Raw genomic sequence first — 18,104 nt, 5'->3', positions numbered from 1 at the left:
GAACCTTTCTGGTTTACAAAAGGGATTCAAGTTTCTTTAGTCTATGAAAAGGTAAAAAAAAGAAATGTCTCTTTGACTGAATGGTTCTGTTGGGAACCAAAAATGGTTATTTCATGGTTCGCTGCTTTTGTAGCATCTTTATTTTTAAGACTGCAAGATTTTTGTTAAACATCACCAATTTGTACGCCTGTCATTCAAGCACTACACATCTTTCTCACGTTTTTTCTTCAAATTTGATTTTGCCTTCAGCCACAAAAAGATCACTCACAGATCTGTTCTTCACATTGCATTTTTCCAAACAGGATGATTTGCATTGTTTACTTAAAACATATAAATACATCATAATTTAAACTGTCGGATAAATGTTTTTTAATCCTTATTGTAAAACTCACCTTGAGTTGTTTTAGAGGGGAGATCCCTGCTCTTTGAATAATAATCCCACAATTATCCCTCACAAGATCCTCTTATGGGGATGTCAGGCTTGTGTTTAAGTGCCGACTCTTGATTTCGTAATGTGTTGTTTTTATTTTCTGTTATCCAAGAGGGTCTTGCCTCTCAGCGCAGTAAAGTGCTGGGGTGGATTTGGTTCATTGGAGTTTTAAAGTGGCTCTCTTCAATCTCTGAAACCATTAGAGCAACCAGTCCTAAAAAAGGTTTAAAGAATACCAAGCTTTAACATTTAGAAATAAAATGTAGCTTTCCACCTTTGTTCCTCGCCTTAAGTTTCTGTAATAAAATTATATATTTTCTGCAATAAAAGGTATTATTGCAAGGGATATTTTAAAGAATCTTTGCCTATAGTTTGTATGCTAAGCAGTTGAAAAGTTTGTCTTTTTTTATAGTTTGACAGATGTGATTACAACTGTCCTTGTATGGAAAAGAACAGTGTGTGATTGTTATTTCATTGACATAAAGGATGTAATTTTAATATTTGTGTGTATTATTCTTATATAATTTTTTTTACTGACATTGGGATGATTTCTGTGCATGATGAGCGTTTTTTAATGTTCTGACCGTACGTAATTCTCCTGCCTCCTACTTATCATCTCACACTTCAATTATTTCTCTGTACTGCTATTAAAAAGAAACTTGAGGGGAAAACGAAATCTAATACTGATAGTGCTCTTTTGCATAATGTTGTTTTTTCTCAACAGATATCTAAACCTCCATCTCTTTTTCTCTTTCACAGTAATTGCCCTTTCTCCTTGGCTGCAGCCCTGGCCCGTGGTACGGCTGATAGCATCCTGCAAAGCGATCTTTCAGTGTACCATCTCAACAAGAGCGTGGAGGATGGGACCGAAACATTGCCTCGTGAGTACTCCATTAAATTTTTTTATTATTTACTAGCACAGATGTGCTCAACTTTCAGTTTTTTGTGTATTACTGCTGACCCAAACGAGTGACAATAATGATGGGGAGCGTGAGAGATCTTTATTAAACTTTTACATTTTGTGCATTTTGCAGATGCATATATTCAAAACAACTTACAGTGCATTCAGGTTATACTGTACATTTTGCCAGTATGTGTGTTTTTTGGGATCGAACCCATGACCTTTTGCTCTGTAATGCAATGCTCTACTATTTGTGCAATGGGAACATTTTAAACTTCACATAATATTTGATCTGAATGTAGGCCATTCTACACAATTTTACGCCTTCTATTGAACTGCAAATGTAGGTCGCTTGCTAACTTAACTGTGGCCTGAATTGCTTTCTTATCTTTCCATATTCAAAATGAAACAGCAGAGGAATTCGAGGTTGGGGGAACGTCTGCAAATGCGACACACAGCTTGTTTGGAAAGTCAGAGCTCACATCTACTATTAATGGGTTTAATAGCTTTATTCAAATGGTGCTCACTGTTTGAGCGTATTCAAAGATTTGATAACATTTGAACGTCTGACACTTTCATGTTATGATATCATGTCTGTGATATCTTATTCATTTTCTATCTCATTTAGACTTTTTCTCTTGTATGTAAAATGCAAAAATATCAAGATGCACATTTTTATATGGTCTATTATCTTTATACACATATATTCAGTACGTATTTCAGTGTGCAAGAACTCCACTTTGTCAAGTCTGGGCTTCCTCAGGTAGTACAATCAACTGAGATTTTTTTATTTTATGAGGTACATTATGGTCCTTTAGACAAATATAACACATCCCAGTAGGCAGAAAGTGCATTCGCTTTAAGTCATATCTGTGGGAACGCCTGGCATCGCGCCACTGTACGCTGGGCATCAGACAGACTTCTGTCTCAGGGCAAAGGCAGGACACTGTTCACCAGCACAGCCCTGAGATAGCAGATTAAATTTAGACAGTGCCCGTGGAGACGACACAGGGAAAGAAAGTGACTGTCTTAAAGAATAAGAGATAAGCAAAGAGCTTATAATATCTGCTTTTACAACCATCAAACCATCTAAATGGTCTCTTCATCCACACAATACCAAAATACGTCTGCAGCAATGGGGTGGGAATAATGGACCGAAAGGAAATCTGGGACCTTACCAAGAGTTTTGGCATCTTTACAAAAACACAATTGCCTTTCGCTTACTTAATGAGTTTGAAAATGTAATACCGCAATAACAACAACATATAAAAATGTACATTTTCTAAATCAGAATTATTATTTTAACAACATAACTAGACACTAATATACTTGCACTCAGATTAAAAAAACAACAAAGCTTTTTTAAAAAGTGGGTATGTGAAGGAAAAGGACATATTCTGAAAGACTAGAGGCTTCATAGATCGAAGTAATGTCAGACTTTTCCCATAGAGACCAGAGCTGGAACAATCCCATCATCAGTCACCTTCCTCCCATCTCTCTCTCTCTTTCTCTCCCTCTCTCGGTTGGCAGATGGCCTCTTTTGCTCACTGCCCTCAATTCTGAATCCCACTTCCATTGCATTTAATCACTCTTCTTTCCAATATGATATTAAAGTCAAATCTGTTTGCCTTGCAAATGCAAAACGCATCTGGTGCGTGTGTGTTTTTCCAGTGTCGTGACATATGAAACAATGGCCGCTTTGTGTTTGTCACCATAAATCAAATCAGCTCAGCGTGTTTGCATGTGTGCTGCAACATGTAACATGTTATTTTTTTTCCCTCGGCAGAGATTGATTCGGTGAAGCTAGCGCGGTTGGTCTATAATAAGCTGTGTGAGACGTGCTGCCATTGGCTCAAGGAATTCCCGTATCGCCGACGCCACTTGCCGTACTACGAGACCTCCATCCACGCCATCAAAAACATGCGACGCAAGATGGAGGACAAACACATGGTCATTCCCGATTTCAACACGCTCTTCAATCTACAGGTATGACTTTGAATTAAAGGGAAAATTCACTTTTTTGGAAAATATGCTCATTTTCCAGCTCCCCTAGAGTTAAATATTAGATTTTTACCGTTTTGGAATCCATTCAGCCGATCTCGGGGTCTGGCTCTACCACTTTTAGCATAGCTTAGCATAATCCATTGAATCTGATTAGACCATTAGCATCACGCTAAAAAATAACCAAAGAGTTTTGATATTTTTCCTATTTAAAACTTGACTCGTCTGTAGTTAGATCATGTACTAAGACTGACAGAAAATTAAAAGTTGCGATTTTCCAGGCCAATATGGCTAGGAACTATACCTCATTCTGGCGTAATAATCAAGGACTTTGCTGCCGTAACATGGCTGCAGCAGGCGTAGTGATATTACGCACTGCCTGGAAATAGTCCCCTTGGTTACTTTCAATAGCAGAGGACTATTTTTAGGTGCTGCGTAATATCATTACTGTGTAACTACAGTCTACAGAAGAGTTTTAAATAGGAAACATATTGAAACTCTGGTTATTTTTTTGCGCGATGCTATTGGTCTAATCAGATTCAATGAATTATGCTAAGCTTTGCTAAAAATGGTACCGCCAGACCCGAAGATCAGCTGAATGGATTAACTTTTACCATTTACTACCTTCTACCTTCCATAACTCAGACCTCCAAACACGTCAGCAAACCTAAAGATGCAAAATGGGATAGGAAGTGATGTGGGCTATAAGGATAAAAAGTGATCAAGAATCTGTTGCAAGCCAGATTCGAACACATAACATCCAAGTAAGCTACACTAAGTGTAGCTAAATATGACACAGCCAACAGCTCATAAACACAAAGGCTGCCAACACCAAATGATAATTTTTCATCCAACACGGTTCCCATGGGTCATGGAATTTCTGGAATATCATGGAATTTTAAAAAGTCTAATCCAGACATTGAAAGTCAGGGAAATATCATTTACGTCATGAAATATCAGGGATTTTGTTTGTCGCTTTGAATATGAGTTGTAATCCGCTTGTTAAGTTGTGACATAAGGAATGGTGTTTCTGGGTCCAAGCCTCCACTGATTTCAGGTGAAACTACAAGTTTATTGTTATTGTTTATTCATTTCACGCAGGGCTCCAGACTGCCCCCAAATGGTGGCATTTTGCCCCTAAAATTTGAGAGTGTGCCACTGAATTTTACATCCAGTCGCACATGTGCAACCAGTAAATTTTACCTTTTTTTCCAAAAGTGCACAAAAAAAATGTGACACTGAATTTGAAACAGCACATTGTACTTTCTGCATCTATCATTAAAGTATTTATTAGTAATACAGTGGAAATTAGTAGAAATGTGAATATTTGGTTAGCATGTTGATTTACGGTGTGTGCCCCTAAATTTTCTGGTTGCGCCCCTAAAACTTTCAGTTGGGGGCCACTGTGCTCCTAGTGAAAAAAGTAAGTCTGGAGCCCTGTCACGCATTTAATTAAATTTTTTATAAATTCACGATGTACACTACATCGATGCTCACAGCATCTCAGACATATGTCATGAAAATTCATCTTTTTAGTCTGTGAAAGTCAGAAAAAAGTGAGTGAATTTGACATTGGCTTTGAGTGGGAGCTTTTTATTTGTTGATTTCCGCTTACTACAGTACGCCCAAACAAGCAGCTTTTACAAATGTATGGGAACCGCAGACAGCGTAGTAGATTAAGCACCAATACACTTACTATCACTTTCCATTATAGAAGATTTATGTTGATATCAGCATCCCTGGAGAAACAACATCATGTAATTTCCTTCCTGATTGTCAGTGTGATTTCCGATGGAAAGCAGTAAGTGTACACAGATTTGCTGTCTCACATGATCTAGATGATACATACATGATGAGAGAAGACACTGTGGCATATCTGTCCACTGTAGCATGAAATAGACCCACTGTGGGCAATAGTCCATTCGGATGGCAGTATCCTCCATCAATATGCTCCTCTTTATCACGCTTTACTCATAGGGTGATCCTACTGTATATCTGCCATCAATGACAGATGTTTGTTGATGAATGCTGGGCATCTCTGGAGAGAACCAGCATCCCTTTGCTTTAAGCAAAAAGACTACTTCCCACCTTAAGTGGACATAATTCATTGTATTAAAAGAAAGGGATACATAGAAGGTTGTTTTATATTTACAATATGCATTTGGCAGATGCTTTTATCTTATCAGCAGATGTCTTTGACATGCTGATAATGCTGATTGGTTGATGGCGTCACATCTATCATGGTTGCGTTATGGAGATCTTGTAGCTCGTCTAATAGAGCATGGCACTGGCAAAGGTCTTTGGTTTGATTTTCAGGAAAACACGCATGTCATCAGTGTTGGTGTCATGACATCACTTTCTCACTTTTTAGTCTGCGATTGACTCAAAAGGTCTGTGCTTATAAGAAAAGATTGCAACAAGCAGTCCAAGCAATGGCCATTTAAATGAATGAGGATGCTAACAAATATCTTTCTCCAGGTATTACAGACCAGCTCAGACCAAAACCGTTTAAAACTGCATGCGCAGTACAGACAACTTTGTTGATTATAATGAGAGCAATTTCATTTTGTCTAGTGTAGAAACAGTGTCACACTAATGGAAGCTCAGGGAGTCGGCCGTAATGAAATCCTTTATACCAATGAAAGCTTATCCCATTTGACCAGCCCTGATGTGGAACTAAGCCATTTAATAATTCTTAAGCTGCTGATAATTAAAACAGATCGAGAGGGGAAATGAACATTTGATTTGCATATATTTCTTATGTATGATATTTCATTTAGCTGTGTTGACTGCGATTTATTAAAGAAGCAGATTCGGATACTGAGAGAGTCTATTAAGGATTTATTTCAATTAAGAATAGATTGATGGATAAGATCTTTTAAGGGGCAATAAGCTATATTACTGTAATTGTATTTTAGTGACTGTCTGTATTAATATGTATTAATAATATATATAGTCATAATATATCATATTATTAATATGTGACCATCAATAAACAAAATTGATAGGTGCAAGTATGCCTTATTATAGCTAACAGAAAGTTGGTGTTTTTAGGACCAGGAGGAGCAGGCGTTTTTTGGCGTGTTTGATGGTCACGGCGGGGTGGATGCCGCTATCTACGCTGCCAACCACCTGCATGTGAACCTGGTCAGACAAGAAATGTTCAGTCAGGACCCGGGAGAAGCCTTGTGGCACGCCTTCAGACTGACAGATGAACGATTTGTACAGAAGGCATCACGGGAGGTGAGTTTTTACCCTACAAGCTATGCTACATTTTGATCTTCGTCTTGTTTCATTACATTTAGTCAATACGCGTGCCAGAACATTACACGATGATATCTATATGCATCCATGACACCTCTGTGTCTGTCTGTCTAACAGAACCTGCGCTGTGGTACCACCGGGGTGGTGACATTTCTGAGGGGTCACACACTGTACGTAGCGTGGCTCGGAGATTCACAGGTCATGATGGTCAGGAGAGGTCAACCAGTGGAGCTGATGAAACCACACAAACCAGATAGAGAGGTAAGATTTGATCAAAGGCAAATAAAGTTTAGACAATGTCATATGAGTTATACATGTGAGATGAGATGTAGGTCAATTTACTCATGGAGGCATGGCTTAAAAATATGCGTGTGCTTTCTTTCTTTAAAATAAATGCCGCTTGCTTAAATTTTTTTCTAACTAATGCAGAGTGACCTTCATTTTTATCTCGTCTTTCAGTGCAATACAATAGTAAAGTCTGTAAATCTGATACATAGGATACATTTTATGCTTTGAGCAGACTGCTTTAAGTCAAGTCACATTTATTTTTATATACTGTTATAACATATTTAATCAAATTCATAATATTATTGCACATTTTATACAAATGTTTCACCGTAATAGAGACAGTGTGTTTATTGTGTTTGTGTTTGTTGTGTATAGGATGAGAAGAAGCGGATTGAGGCTCTGGGCGGTTGTGTGATCTGGTTTGGTACATGGAGAGTCAATGGAAGCCTGTCAGTGTCAAGGGCCATCGGTAAGGGAACATTAAAGTTAAAGTCTATTTCAAATAGAGCTGTCACTCATTTAAAAAGAAAATTAATAGCATTGATTACATTTACTTGGAGATTAATCAATTCAGTTATTTTTAATTAATCCTATAAATAAGTATTTACTGGGAACAGCTTGTATTTGGAAGGTTGTATTTTTTCCCATTAGTCAATGCATTAGCTGGCATAAATTAACAATGAACAATACTTCTATATTTTGTTAATCTTAGTTCATCTCAACGAACTAACAAGAACAATAGTATTGGAATTAAATTACACTAGCTGGTTTTCCATCGCCCTGATTTTATGCTCATTTTGACGTATCGCGTAAGAAACGAGTGATGGAAACGTCAAATTTCTAATGAAAATCCCTTTATTTGCTAAAATATCATAACGTATTTGCTGAATAAATTCTTATGTAGCGAACTTTAAACCCACAAGATTGATTGTCTAGATGTTTCCGCTTTCGTTGTCTTTACCATATATTAGGCTCAACGTCGTCGCAATGCCCTTGCTGCTAGTGCCTGCATCAAAAATTCTGCATTCCTTCTTCTGTGCACAACATTCAGTTTGGCAATTACAAGCTGCACTGATAGTAAATTAATAACTTGCCCAATTGTAACTAAATATAGTCCTTTCTCCATTTTCTAAGGTTACCAATACCAGCTTTATTTGCTCGAACAACGGACCTAATTCGCATTTGTTTGTTTTTCTTTTTCTGCGAATTTTGAAAAGATTTGCTTTAGGTTTGGATGAAAACCCCTACCAGATAATTTGAAGACAGTATTGTGTAGTTTTTTATTAAATAGATATGAAACAGCAGCTTTAGAAGTCAATCTATTCTTTTTTTTATCATTCTCTATTAGGGCTGGGTATCGATTCAGATGTTCCAGATCGATTCAATTTCGATTCACAAGCTATCAAATCGTTTCGACTCGATTTAATTTTCGATTCCGGTCCTGGGGTTGGTTTTTATACTCGATTCTCGATTCAACTCAATATATATAGATTTAATATAAATACTATATTAATAAAAAATAACAGTGAACATAAGTTTGCAATTGGGTAATTAATAAAAAATTGAAAGTGGCATCAATGTTGATGAAGCACCTAAAACCGCCATTTTAAGCGCTGAATGAAAGAATGACAGGCTCCTTGGTAACATCGCGCAAGGCAAAAAAGAGGGTGACATTTAGTAAAGAAGACTAGTAATTTGATTAACGTTAATCTTACGTTCAATGTTTGCAAAAAAATATGAAAAAAAAATTGATTCTGCTCTTTGAGAATCGATTCTGAATCGACCATATTTAAAAAACAGATTAATCGAAAAATGGATATATATTTTTTGCCCAGTCCTATTCTCTATACCTGGACTACACAGAAATTCATATATATTACATAGTGAAACTAAAGCATTACTTTAAACCACTATACTAGTTCAAAGCTCATTTATTTAGGGCATCAGGTGTACACGCCAAACATTTATTTAGAAGATCTGACGGAATTGATTTTGACTGCATCTCAATAAATTATTGATATAGTGTCAGGATCATTCACAGTATGTACATAAGCTTCAGTAGTATAAGATTACAGCTATTTGTCTAATGAGGATTGCAGTAAAGCTAAGACCGACCTCAGGCTGAGTTTGTGCACAGGAAAAGTTTCCCTCCTTAAATGCTAATGCTCAGTCCAGCATTTTATTCCCCGAAAGCTCTTCATTCATGAATTGGATAAGTGAGGCTCATTCTGCCATACCAAAGTCCACTGGGCTTTTGATGTAAACCGTTTTTTTTTTAATAATGGCAAGGACCCCCAAATATGATAAACCTTTTGCAAAGAACTCCGCTCTTAAAATATCCATTATGCAGAAACATTTTAACTGTATTGGATAAATAGCAATTATGATATTAATTGCATATTCTTTCTGAACACTGAAGTGATGGTTTTATTAAAGTTCATCACTTTATTTACTCTGATCCTATCAGGTGACTCAGAACACAAGCCCTACATCTGTGGCGATGCTGACCACACCACCTTCAACCTGGATGGTAGTGAAGACTACTTGATCCTGGCCTGCGATGGCTTCTACGACACCGTGAACCCGGATGAAGCGGTGCGAGTGGTCAGCGACCACCTGCAAGAAAACAACGGAGACACCGCCATGGTAGCCCACAAGCTTGTGGCCTCGGCCCGCGATGCGGGGTCCAGCGACAACATCACGGTAATCGTGGTGTTCCTCAGGGACCCCCGTCTGCCCCCACCCTCAGAGGAACCAGAGGAGGAAGCCGAAGAAGAACCTGTGGAAGATCCAGGAGAGGAGGAGGAAGAGGATGTGGAGGCTTTGCAGAGCGAGTTGGTGTGTCAGGACGGAGGGACCGAGAACGGAGGAAAGAATCGGGGCGGCTGGCCACTCCAGCAATGTTCCGCCCCGGCTGACTTGGCCTACGAAGACCGCATGGATTCGTTTACGGACAGAACCACTCTGAGCATCACGGGGCCGGACCTGCGGGCAGAGACTGGCTGCTTCAGGCTCCCAGCTTCCTCGAGCCTACCCCCGGTGAGAACCATCACCCCAGACCTCATATCCCCCTACGGTGGGACTGGAGCGGCCTGGCGCCCCTACCAAGACGAGGGCCTCTCTGGATACAGGCAAAATCCCCAGCCTAAACCGAGAGTCCCTTCTTACTCTCAGCACACCCCAGATGGACAATTGCTGGAGGTGGCTGCGCTCTTCCCCCATGAGGGACGGAGGAAGAGGCGGATGGAGTTTATGCCGCTAAGGAGGGAATCGCAGCGCTTGATCCGGAGGGCCAGGGAAACCTACGGCCCACTTAGCTGCATGCCCTATCCTCTTCGCTCACCGGAGAGGAAGCCTGGGACGGCCTTTCCCCATGTTATCCACAGCAAAAGGGTCTAATCAATTACTTCCTTGCCCTATCATACTGCCCTCCATCCCTAAGGCTAAAACTCATATCACGCAACCCAGACTGAGCACGCTTTGTCCCAAAACCTAGTGAGCTGCCCGAGTAGGCAGCATTGCTTAATATTAGTGGTCCAAATCAGTTACATACAGGGTCTATTTTAGTTAGGCTGCCTATGTAGCCAGTAGGGAGCCTACTAGGTTTTCGGACAGAGCCAACTGATACCACACCGCTGTAACGCTTCCTCTCTCATTTTAAGAATCCTTCAACACGCTTATTCAGCTTATTCATCCTCATAAACCTCTCTGATCTGGTTTGTGTTAACACTAACCTTAAACACACTGTCTTCTGTTTATCCACTCACACATGGTTCTGATGTCATGCACACACGGTATAGTATCTTTTAACCTGAAATATCTGAGACATGATACAGCTCTTGGCCGCCGTGGGGTGAATTCACTAAACAGTTTGTGCTGCAGTCTAGTTTAACCAGGTGCTAAATGCAGCATTAACATGGCTAATTTCTTGTGTAAATTAAGCTTATTATAGATTGTAATTTAGGCTGATTATAGATTGAACTGTAAGTCAGGTTTATTCAGTATTCGCTTGGCACTATTAACGTTGCGCTATTATCGCCCACAGAAACCATGCGGTAAATTAATTTTTATGTAAATGAGATATTTGGGAACTTTTTCCTGTTAATCACGGCAATATTCATGAAATTATATCGAAACGTGCATTGTTCAGATGGGCATTGTGAAATGATGCTGCACGTTCCCATTTTGCTTGCTCATGCAAGTTTGTGCCATTAAGCTATATTTTTCATCTAGGAACTTTTTGTATCAGACACTAAACATCACAGATAGAAATTGAATGGCACTATCAAATGGTGCAATATATTTTTAGTGAATTCCCCCCACATATATTTATCTGTTTTAATCCACCTCCATATTAAACTCCTTATTTTCTAAAGCTAAAAAGAAATTTCTGAATTGCATTTTATTTTGGTCACAGTGTAGGGGTTTGTTAGAGTTAATGAATTGCAAACATATTGATGTGTGTGTGAGAAAGCATCTCTAGAAGACATTTACTGTATGTGCACTGTAAATTTTGTTTGACCTTTTTCTGTTATATCATTCCTACCTATTTTTATTTATTTAAAGGAACACTCCACTTTAAAAAAAAATATTATCATTTTCCAGCTCCCCTAGAGTTAAATATTAGATTTTTTACCGTTTTGCAATCCATTCAGCCGAAATTATTTTCGGACACTGCGTAATATCACTACGCCTGCTGCAGCCATGTTATGGCAGCAAAGTCTGTGATTATAACGCCAGAATGAGAGTATAGTTCTTAGCCATATCTGCCTAGAAAATCACAACTTTTAATTTTCAATCGATCTTAGTACACAATGTAACTCAAGTTTTAAATAGGAAAAAAATCTAAATTCTTTGGTTATTTTTTAGCGCGATGCTAATGGTCTAATCAGATTCAATGGATTATGCTAAGCTATGCTAAAAGTGATACCGCCAGACTCTAAAATCAGCTGAATGGATTGCAAAACGGTAAAAATCAAATGTTTAACTCTAGGGGAGCTGGAAAATGAGCTTATTTTTTAAAAAAAGGTGGAGTGTCCCTTTAACAACTAGTTGGTTTGGGTGGCTGCCACATCAAACGCATTCAGCATATCTTCAACTACATTTGATGATGCTATCTAGGAATATCCAAAATAACCTATTGCATTCCTAGTGATCACCTACTGTAGACTCTGCTGCTTAGTTCAGAAACTAAGCAGAGAACGGTTTTAACAATTAAATTATTTCGTAGATAAGCTACCAGACATATCAAATTTAGATGCAGATATTTCATATATATTCCAAATTTAAAACCAAAGACTTGAGTATTTATCATGTTCAGACGCATTATATCCACAGACAGTGTGCTTTCTGTGCCAAGTGGTACAAACATAGCCACCTACAAAGATATTGGGCAGTTATCAGAGACCTTGATTATGGCTACCGAGCACTGAGATCTTCTTTAATTGTCTAGGCCCTAGACATGGATAGACTGTAAGAAAAGTGGTCACAATATATACCTCAGTTGTCACTGGGCCTGTACCCTATCAAAAAGCATACATTTGCACCTATCAAGTACATATTGGTACCAGAAAGAGCTTATTAGTACTTAAAAAAAATGTATTAGTGTCAAGTTAAAGGTACATAATGGTGCCAAATGTACACATATCTGTACAGCCCCACAGTCTAAATGGTGGATTATTTTTTTAAGCCAGTGTTGGGCCAAAAAGAGACTAACCCAGCAGCTGGGTTGAAATTAACCCAGAACACTTTTATATTTGACCCAACAATGGGTTAAAACAGCACAGCATTTTTTCGAGTGCAGTGACAACTTGGGCACAAATTTTGACCTTTTTTTCTAACAGTATAGGATAGTTTAAACAGCGAAATGTTTGCCTTCATCACAGGCCTGTTTTAACAGTGGATATGTAATATATATTTTCTCGCTCTTTCACTTTAAAAAATCTTATATATATATATATATATATATATATATATATATATATATATATATATATATATATATATATATATATATATATATATATATATACTATAAGGCCTATAAAGATTTGTACCATATTTACCATACAACATTTTTTGTCATAAAATTTGCAGCCACCTCCAGTAACAAGACTGCTATATTCTCTCCTAAAAAAGTATAGTTGGGGTCTTATTACTCACATTATCTTAAAATAAAGTCATATTCGGTGCATATTATGATGTCACTGTACACCACAAATCACTACAGCCACTATGCCATTGGGTGGTTATGTTCAAGATACCAATGTCACTTCGGTCCTTGACACTAACCACACCCATTCTTTTGACTAATAATGCTGCAAGACATTGTCTCACTGTCTTACATCTATGATCAGAGGAATGACATGTGCCATCCCTGCCGTGCCATTGCACTAGAGACTTTCTATTTCTTCAATTTGAGATAATGGGTGGGGCATGAGTGTCACAACGTGTTGTCATTCCTCATCTGCCTCCTGCCAACTCATCTGGGCACAGCTTCACCCCCATGTTCACAAAGACCCCTCCAAAGGACACCAGTGCAACCCTCTCAATTCAGAAAGAGGTCTCGAATCAGTTCCAGATGGGAGAAAGTGAAGTGGATTTTGAACTGGTTGAAACGGACAGGAAAGATGAACGCTTGCCCCACGTTTCAAATCTTCCGTCTAGTATGCGATTCGTCGCTTGGTTTTACACCCAAGGATTCTGAGCATGGTGTAAAACATCACCAGCTGTCCCGCTAGCTGTATCATGCCTCATAATTTCAAGATCTGCTCCTTGATGGATGACAAAATGACTAGAGATGTGCAGCTCTCAGGACGTGGACCTTATAAAGAAGCTGCGCTGTTTATGATTCTGTTATAGCCCTACCTTCTACCATGAGCGTTTACTCCCTCCCTACACCCCTCTAGCACCTCATACGGGGCACAAATTATATATCAAAAGTGTAGTAACTAACATATATTGTATACACGTATGTATGTTTCGAGTGTGTGCGTGGGTGCGCGTAACATTTGGGATGTGTATGTGAAGTCTGTCGTATAAATGTGCTATTTTAATCAATCACCACAGATAACTCAGATGGATACAGAAGTCTAATGCTTTTCAGTAACCCTTGCCCTCGTCACATTTAAGAAGGTACTTGAAAATACAGTACTTGAGCGTTAAGGGAAGCACGCGAGACAAAGCGTTGGGCACACAGTCGGGCTCCTGCGTATTCACTGAAGTACCGCGGTGAAAGTGGTGGTGTGATGATGAGTCAAGAACCAAGTGTTTCTCTCCGTCTTCATATTCTTGAGCCTTGGCCCCGAGTGGACTGACTGTTACACACAGCGTAGCGTTCTGCGTCAAGGGTTCGATTGACCTCACGTGATGGTTTTGCCCTCCTCATTTGCTGTCATTGCTTTTTGTCCACGTACCGTCCAGTACTGCTCTTTTTCTGCTAGCAATAAGAAACCTACGCAAGCCATGAGTGAAGAGAGCTGCTTTAAAAGTGCTCGTCTTCACTGAAGCGAAGCCGAGGAAGGGTTTAAAGAAAACTAGACGGGGAGAGTATCTAAAAAAAAAGAAACCTATGTTACTGATGATCATCACTGTATTCTATTAAACCTGTGTTGATGAGAAACCACCACTGTACTTGAATCTCTTCTCTCTGGTCTCTGTTTTATTTTTGGTCAGTGCATTTATGCATTTGGTGGACGCTTTTATCCAAGGCAAATCTACTATGCAGAATATCATCATGTGTAATCCTGGGATTAAACCCATGAGGTATAGTTGCTAAGACAATGCTTTTCCAATTGAGATCCCATAATATGGCTGAACAAGACATCTGTATGGATAATTGAACATATATGTAGCAAGTGGTGTAGTTTACTAATCTTCTTTTGGTTATACATAGCTTAGATTTGACCAATATACAAGTGGTCAAATTTCTTTTCTTAGAAATTTGATGTCTTGGTGGTTGATAAAACATGAGCCATATCTAGAGATCCGAATATCATCATAGACTTATGTTTGGGCTCTCGACTTAAAGAATCACATAGCGATAAGATAATAAACCAGTGAACACAACAACATCAGGGGTCTCATTTATAAAATGCTGTGTAGAAACCTCACCATCATTTCTCAAAAGCACGCACGCCTGTGTGATTCATAGAACGAATGTACGCAAAGAAAACATGCGTGCAGATCTGTTAAAATCCTTTTCAGGCAGCAGGAAAAGGCTTAGACAATGATGTGGCGCTACGCACTTTTCCACGTCAAACACAATTTGCATTAATAAGAACCTTGCCTTGGATTTTTGCATACGCACACCCTATACGAGCAAATCTGTGCATGCGCATGCTTTATAAATGAGGCCCCAGGAGTTTTGGACTTTTATAGTACTCAATTTTTTTTTCAGAAATTGTACAAATTTAGTTGTTGTAATGCATCATGCTGGATAGATTTCCATGCATATCTCTGAGCGTTGATATTCTTTTAAACAATTACATGAATTTCTTACATTTTAGGTTTAATCAAATTGGCTATGCATTTCATTTCATTTCAACTTACTATCTTAATGATTGACGACTACTTTTGAAGCAAATTAAGTAAATTCAACTTAAATATATATATATTAAAATCCTTAAAATACCTCATCCAAAAAGCATTTCGCTTCGTTCAGACTTTCTACCATCAAATCTGCTTTTTGAATAAACTAAAGTTTATTACAGTCTGATATCTGCACTGAAAATAGAAATTGTTGGTTCAACTTAAGTAAGTACCTGCACTGTAAAAACAAATATGGAGCATTTTTGTCAAATCAACATATATGTTTATGTTAATTTAACTTAAAAAAAAAAATAAGAGTTTGGTTCCAAAACACAATTAATCCATTTTGACAAAAAATTTGTCTATATTTGCAAGAAAGTGAAAAGATGAAAACCACTATTTTCTGTTACAAATTTTTACATTGCATCTTTAGGTTATAATAACATTAAAAATTCAAATCCATAATTTGATTTTCAAAGATTTATTAATAAAACTGATTATAAATCCATTACTAGTCCAAATCTATTGAATCAATATATAAATGTGCATTCATCTTTGTCATTTTATATTCATTTAGTTGACTAGTGGTATACACTGATAAAAAAATAAACATGAATGGCATTAATCAAAACACTTACTTTGTCATATTAAGAACACGGTCTGCTGCTGTCATCCTTGGGACGTCGTCGCTGAACTTTTTTGACAACAATCAGCTGTAAAATGTTTTGGTCCTGCTCGATTTTCGTTGACTTCGAGTAAAATAATGGAAAGTTTTTCATAAGATCCCCTGAGGTCAATGTGTTGTTAGCATAACAGAAGCTTGATTCTATCGTGTCAGAACAAGCAACAGTCGGCATTTCTCCTTCGCATGAGTGCCTCTTACGTAAATTATTTGATTTTGATGGCTTATGTTTCTTCCCCACCACAAAAAAACATCACAGGTTTATCAATGCCATCAAAATTACTTTTTTGTATGTTTGTTGATCAAGAAGTACAAAGTAGATGAGGAAAACTAGAATTCCGTGTGTATTCAAAGCGCCGCCATTATTGTTTACCATGCGTGCGTGGAATGGTGCGCTGTGATTGGTTAAGCGGATTTATTGCATTTTGCAGAGGAGGAGAACTGGCGTTTGTTGCTTTTTGGAAAAAGATGATGGATATTGGATTTTACGTCAAATGAAAATTTACTTTTCAATACTGACCTTATACAATAAATACTTTTTTTTAAAATTGCGTTTATCGCGTTTTGGAACCAAACTCTTCAAAAGTTAAACAATTTCTATTTGTTTTTATAAGTTATGTCAACTTTTCACAAGCCAAAACTTAAAATAGTAGGTTCAATTGACTTTCAAAACCAAGTTGTTTTAACTTCAAGCTGCATTTTTTACAGTACGTGTGGTTGCCTTAAATTTTGAGTTGATTTGACTTAAAAATATTAGTTGATTCAAAAAAAGTAGTGTAAAAAATTGTGTCAATTGATATAACATAAAAGGATTTAAGTGTGGTGAGACCTACGTAATCTAAAGGCGGGGTGTGTGATGCTGTCATACACAGGACCTGGTTATGACCCTTAAGACTCTGAGGGCCAGAAGCCATAATTATAGTCTCTTGCCTTTGGCTGTCACACCCTGACAATAGCACAGGAGTATTTAATTAAACAAGCTGCCTTTTAATCAAAGTACGTGCACTTCATGTGGCTATTGGACAGTGTGTCCATGTTACGCGACACGTGATGATGTTTTTGGGCTGGTTTAATTTTAGTCCACCATCTTGAGATCTTGGCAAAGAGATTAAATTAAGATAACACTACAGGGAGAGGATTAAGACGAGTGGATGCTTTTCTTTCTAATTTTCTTCCATGAATTTTACATAACTCTTGTTTATGCAATTTTTCTTTGAATGCAAATGCCAGAAATAAGCTTCACATCATGAAGTTTTGTATGTAATATGTCAAGAATATAAAGGTGCATTGCTTCCCTACTCTTTGTTGTGCTACACTAAATATTTAATGCTTTGTGATTTATTAATGGATATATTTTTAGGGCCATTTTAAAGCCCTTCCCAAACAAGTCCCAGCTGTATTCTGGTGAAGTTTTTGACTCTTAGTGGTCATATTTTTAACGCTTCCAGGCAGATATTTCAGTCAAATTATCAGACCATCTTATTTAATAGGGGAAGACTTATATACCCCAAACTGCCCATTAAGGTCAACAATTCAACTTGACATTTATTAGGCTCAACCTGCACTAAGTAAGGGATAATGTACAGTCAGATGGTGACTACGTGACCTTTGGAGGATGCATCCTTGCCTTTGAAGAATATGACCTTCAAAGGATCCAGCCTTCGAAGGATGCAACCTTCGTGACCTTCAGAGGCTGCATTCTTCTAGGATCCAGCCTTCGAACTGGGACACAGCTATAGGACTGTGTCCCAATTCGGCATGATTCTCGAAGGTCATGATGCAAACAGAAATGAGAAGGCCCCAACATGGGGCCAAATTTTCATAATTTATTATCAAATTATTAAAGAGTATAAACCATTTAGTTTAAATAACTGTAATTGATCATTTGAATGAGAATATAAAAAAACATATTTCATAAAGAGAAACTATTGCAATAGAACATGGGTGTCAAGCTTAAGGCTGTGGGCCAAATCCGGCCCTCCACCTTATTTTTATGTGGACCGTGAGTG

At 38.0% G+C, this 18,104-nt stretch overlaps 1 protein-coding gene across 1 annotated transcript in view; it reads left to right on the top strand.

Moving 5' to 3' along the window:
- Positions 1-14,508, top strand: part of ppm1e (protein phosphatase, Mg2+/Mn2+ dependent, 1E) — a 52,173-nt gene extending 37,665 nt beyond the window's left edge. Inside the window, exons 2-7 of the mRNA XM_065259770.1 lie at positions 1,190-1,311; positions 3,118-3,317; positions 6,387-6,575; positions 6,714-6,857; positions 7,260-7,353; positions 9,352-14,508. Of these exons, the coding sequence (XP_065115842.1) occupies positions 1,190-1,311; positions 3,118-3,317; positions 6,387-6,575; positions 6,714-6,857; positions 7,260-7,353; positions 9,352-10,283 (1,681 nt within the window). The 3' untranslated portion in view covers positions 10,284-14,508. The remainder of the gene's footprint in view (positions 1-1,189; positions 1,312-3,117; positions 3,318-6,386; positions 6,576-6,713; positions 6,858-7,259; positions 7,354-9,351) is intronic.
- The last annotated feature ends 3,596 nt before the right edge of the window (positions 14,509-18,104 follow it).

This window comes from Paramisgurnus dabryanus, chromosome 10 (genome assembly GCF_030506205.2).
Source record: "Paramisgurnus dabryanus chromosome 10, PD_genome_1.1, whole genome shotgun sequence".
NCBI classification, from domain to species: Eukaryota; Metazoa; Chordata; class Actinopteri; order Cypriniformes; family Cobitidae; genus Paramisgurnus; species Paramisgurnus dabryanus.
Note: the sequence above shows the minus strand (reverse complement) of the source record. Positions and strands in the feature narration are given on the sequence as shown.